General features: G+C 45.8%; 1 protein-coding gene across 1 annotated transcript in view; it reads right to left on the bottom strand.

Annotated features, from left to right (window-relative positions):
• Nucleotides 1-321: 321 nt before the first annotated feature.
• LOC120030522 (neuropeptide Y receptor type 2-like) overlaps nt 322-2,500 on the bottom strand; it is a gene marked incomplete at its 3' end in the record, with an annotated part of 11,075 nt that continues 8,896 nt past the window's right edge. The window contains exon 5 of the mRNA XM_038975929.1: nt 322-340. Coding sequence (XP_038831857.1) covers nt 322-340 — 19 coding nt within the window. The remainder of the gene's footprint in view (nt 341-2,500) is intronic.

The raw sequence follows: 2,500 nt of genomic DNA, 5'->3' as shown, positions 1-2,500 counted from the left end.
GTCTCCTGACCCTCCTGTCTCAGCCTCCAGTATTTATGCTGCAGTAGTTTGTGTCGGGGGGCTAGGGTCAGTTGGTTATACCTGGAGTACTTCTCCGTTTATCCAGTGTCCTGTGTGAATTTAAGTATGCTCTCTCTAATTCTTCTCTCTTTCTTTCTCTCTCTGAGAACCTGAGCCCTAGGACCATACGTCAGGACTACCGGGCATGATGCCTCCTTGCTGTCCCCAGTCCGCCTGGCCTTGCTGCTATTCCAGTTTAAACTGTTCTGCCTGCGGTTACGGAACCCCTACCTGTCCAGACCTGCTGTTTTCAACTCTTAATGATCGGCTATGAAAAGCCAACTGAGATTTATTCCTGATTATTATTTGACCATGCTTGTCACTTATGAACATTTTGAACATCTTGGCATAGTTCTGTTATAATCTCACCCGGCACAGCCAGAAGAGGACTGGCCACCCCTCATAGCCTGGTTCCTCTCTAGGTTTCTTCCTAGGTTTGGCCTTTCTAGGGAGTTTTCCTAGCCACCGTGCTTCTACACCTGCATTGCTAGCTGTTTGGGGTTTAGGCTGGGTTTCTGTACAGCACTTCGAGATATTAGCTGATGTACGAAGGGCTATATAAAAAACTTGATTGATGATTGATTGATCTGACCAGAGTTCTAGGGCACCATATTCCCTATATAGTGCACTACTTTTGACCAGAGTTCTAGGCCACCATATTCCCTATATAGTGCACTACATCTGACCAGAGTCTAGGGCACCATATTACCTATATAGTGCACTACTTTTGACCAGAGTTCTAGGGCACCATATTCCCTATATAGTGCACTACATCTGACCAGAGTTCTAGGGCACCATATTACCTATATAGTGCACTACTTTGACCAGAGTTCTAGGGCACCATATTCCCTATATAGTGCACTACTTTTGACCAGAGTTCTAGAGAGATAGAGAGGACTTCTGACTGTTTAGATAGTTAGAGAGAGAGAGATGGAGAGAGATGGAGATGGAGAGAGATGGAGCAGAGCAGAGGTCATGATCAGATGAGCTCCTGCATTTTTCAGCATTTCTTAATAAAATATAGATTTAGAGTTAGATAAACTTGGATTTTTTGTCAGGAACACATACAGGATACTACCCTCTACAACATAACCTTCACTTCAAATCAAAACTCAAAACCTACAACCTGATTTGGACGGAATTACGGAATCACCTGGAAGGTTCACATCTACCAAGGATTAATTATTCTATACAGCAAATTCTCTGGAAAAAAACAGAAACCTGAGAACACCACCCAACCTGGAACTGAGTGAGTAATGTTAGTCTGAAACTATATTTATTTCCAAAAGCCAAGAAGAAAAATACATGACATACTCTATAAGGACTGAATGGTAACATAATTCTGCCAAGCTTGATACAACTTCAACTAGCACTTACGTGTCAAGTGAGAGGTGTCAAAGCCCATTAGCCCAACAATGGCAGGAGAGTCGAATAGTCTACCCCAACCAAATGGAGAGGCCTTAGAAGCTGCCTCCCGCTGTTCAGAGGTAATTAAAATACAGTACCCTGTGAGGTAAAGAATGATAAGGGAAGAAAAGATCACAAAATGAAGCTCCTTATGGAAAATCAAGAGACACTTTTGCTGACTATTACAAAAATGGGAACATCAGCAACCTTATCTTCCACACAAACCATCCCCTGGCATGGCACAGTGCTATATTAGCACACTACCCCTCTGTTAAGAGAGGGGGGTTAACGAGGGGTGGAAACTCAGGATACTTGACAACGAGGACGAGGAGTCAGCTAATATAAATCTATAAGTCTGGAACAGTAATTGTACAGGGCAACCCCAAACAGTTTCAGCTGGACTTTCACCTAATCAAAGAATTAGCCCAGCAGGAGAAGCTCCCTTGATAAAGATACCCCCACCCCAAGCGGGTCAGACCAGACCTCTTCATCATATAACCCACAGACGAGCAACCCTCAGCAGACAGTCAACCTCCCAGTACAGAGTACTTCTTCCTCATTGAAATGAAGGATAAATTCACCCAGCTGGAGTAAGGCAGGTGGAGCTAGAACAGCAGGTGATACACCCTAGTCAGCACAGACCAGACAACAGTCCAGCACAACAACACCCCCTTAACCAGACCGGAGTGCTGGAGGTGGAGAGAGACATATCGCACTCTGGACAGTGGTGAGACAACTTCAACAGGAGAAAGAGCAGGAGCAGGAGCAGAACAGAGCACTAGAGGAGAGGATCAGACTGCTGGAGGAGAGGGAGAGGGGGATGGAGGAGAGGATCAGACTGCTGGAGGAGAGGTTGAGGGGGACGGCGTGCGACAGAGAACAACCCACTAGAGAGCTGGCCATCCCCACAGAGAAGCCAGCAGAACAGCCCACCTCAGCACCCGACAAAAGTCTCGACACCACAGCAGAACAGTCCACACCAGACCCTGACCATAGAGTCGACATCACAGCAGAACAGACAAAAGAAAAAACC

The sequence above is a fragment of the Salvelinus namaycush genome, chromosome 36 (genome assembly GCF_016432855.1).
Source record: "Salvelinus namaycush isolate Seneca chromosome 36, SaNama_1.0, whole genome shotgun sequence".
Lineage (NCBI taxonomy): Eukaryota > Metazoa > Chordata > Actinopteri > Salmoniformes > Salmonidae > Salvelinus > Salvelinus namaycush.
The sequence above is the reverse complement of the archived record's forward strand: the minus strand, read 5'-3'. Positions and strand labels throughout refer to the sequence as shown.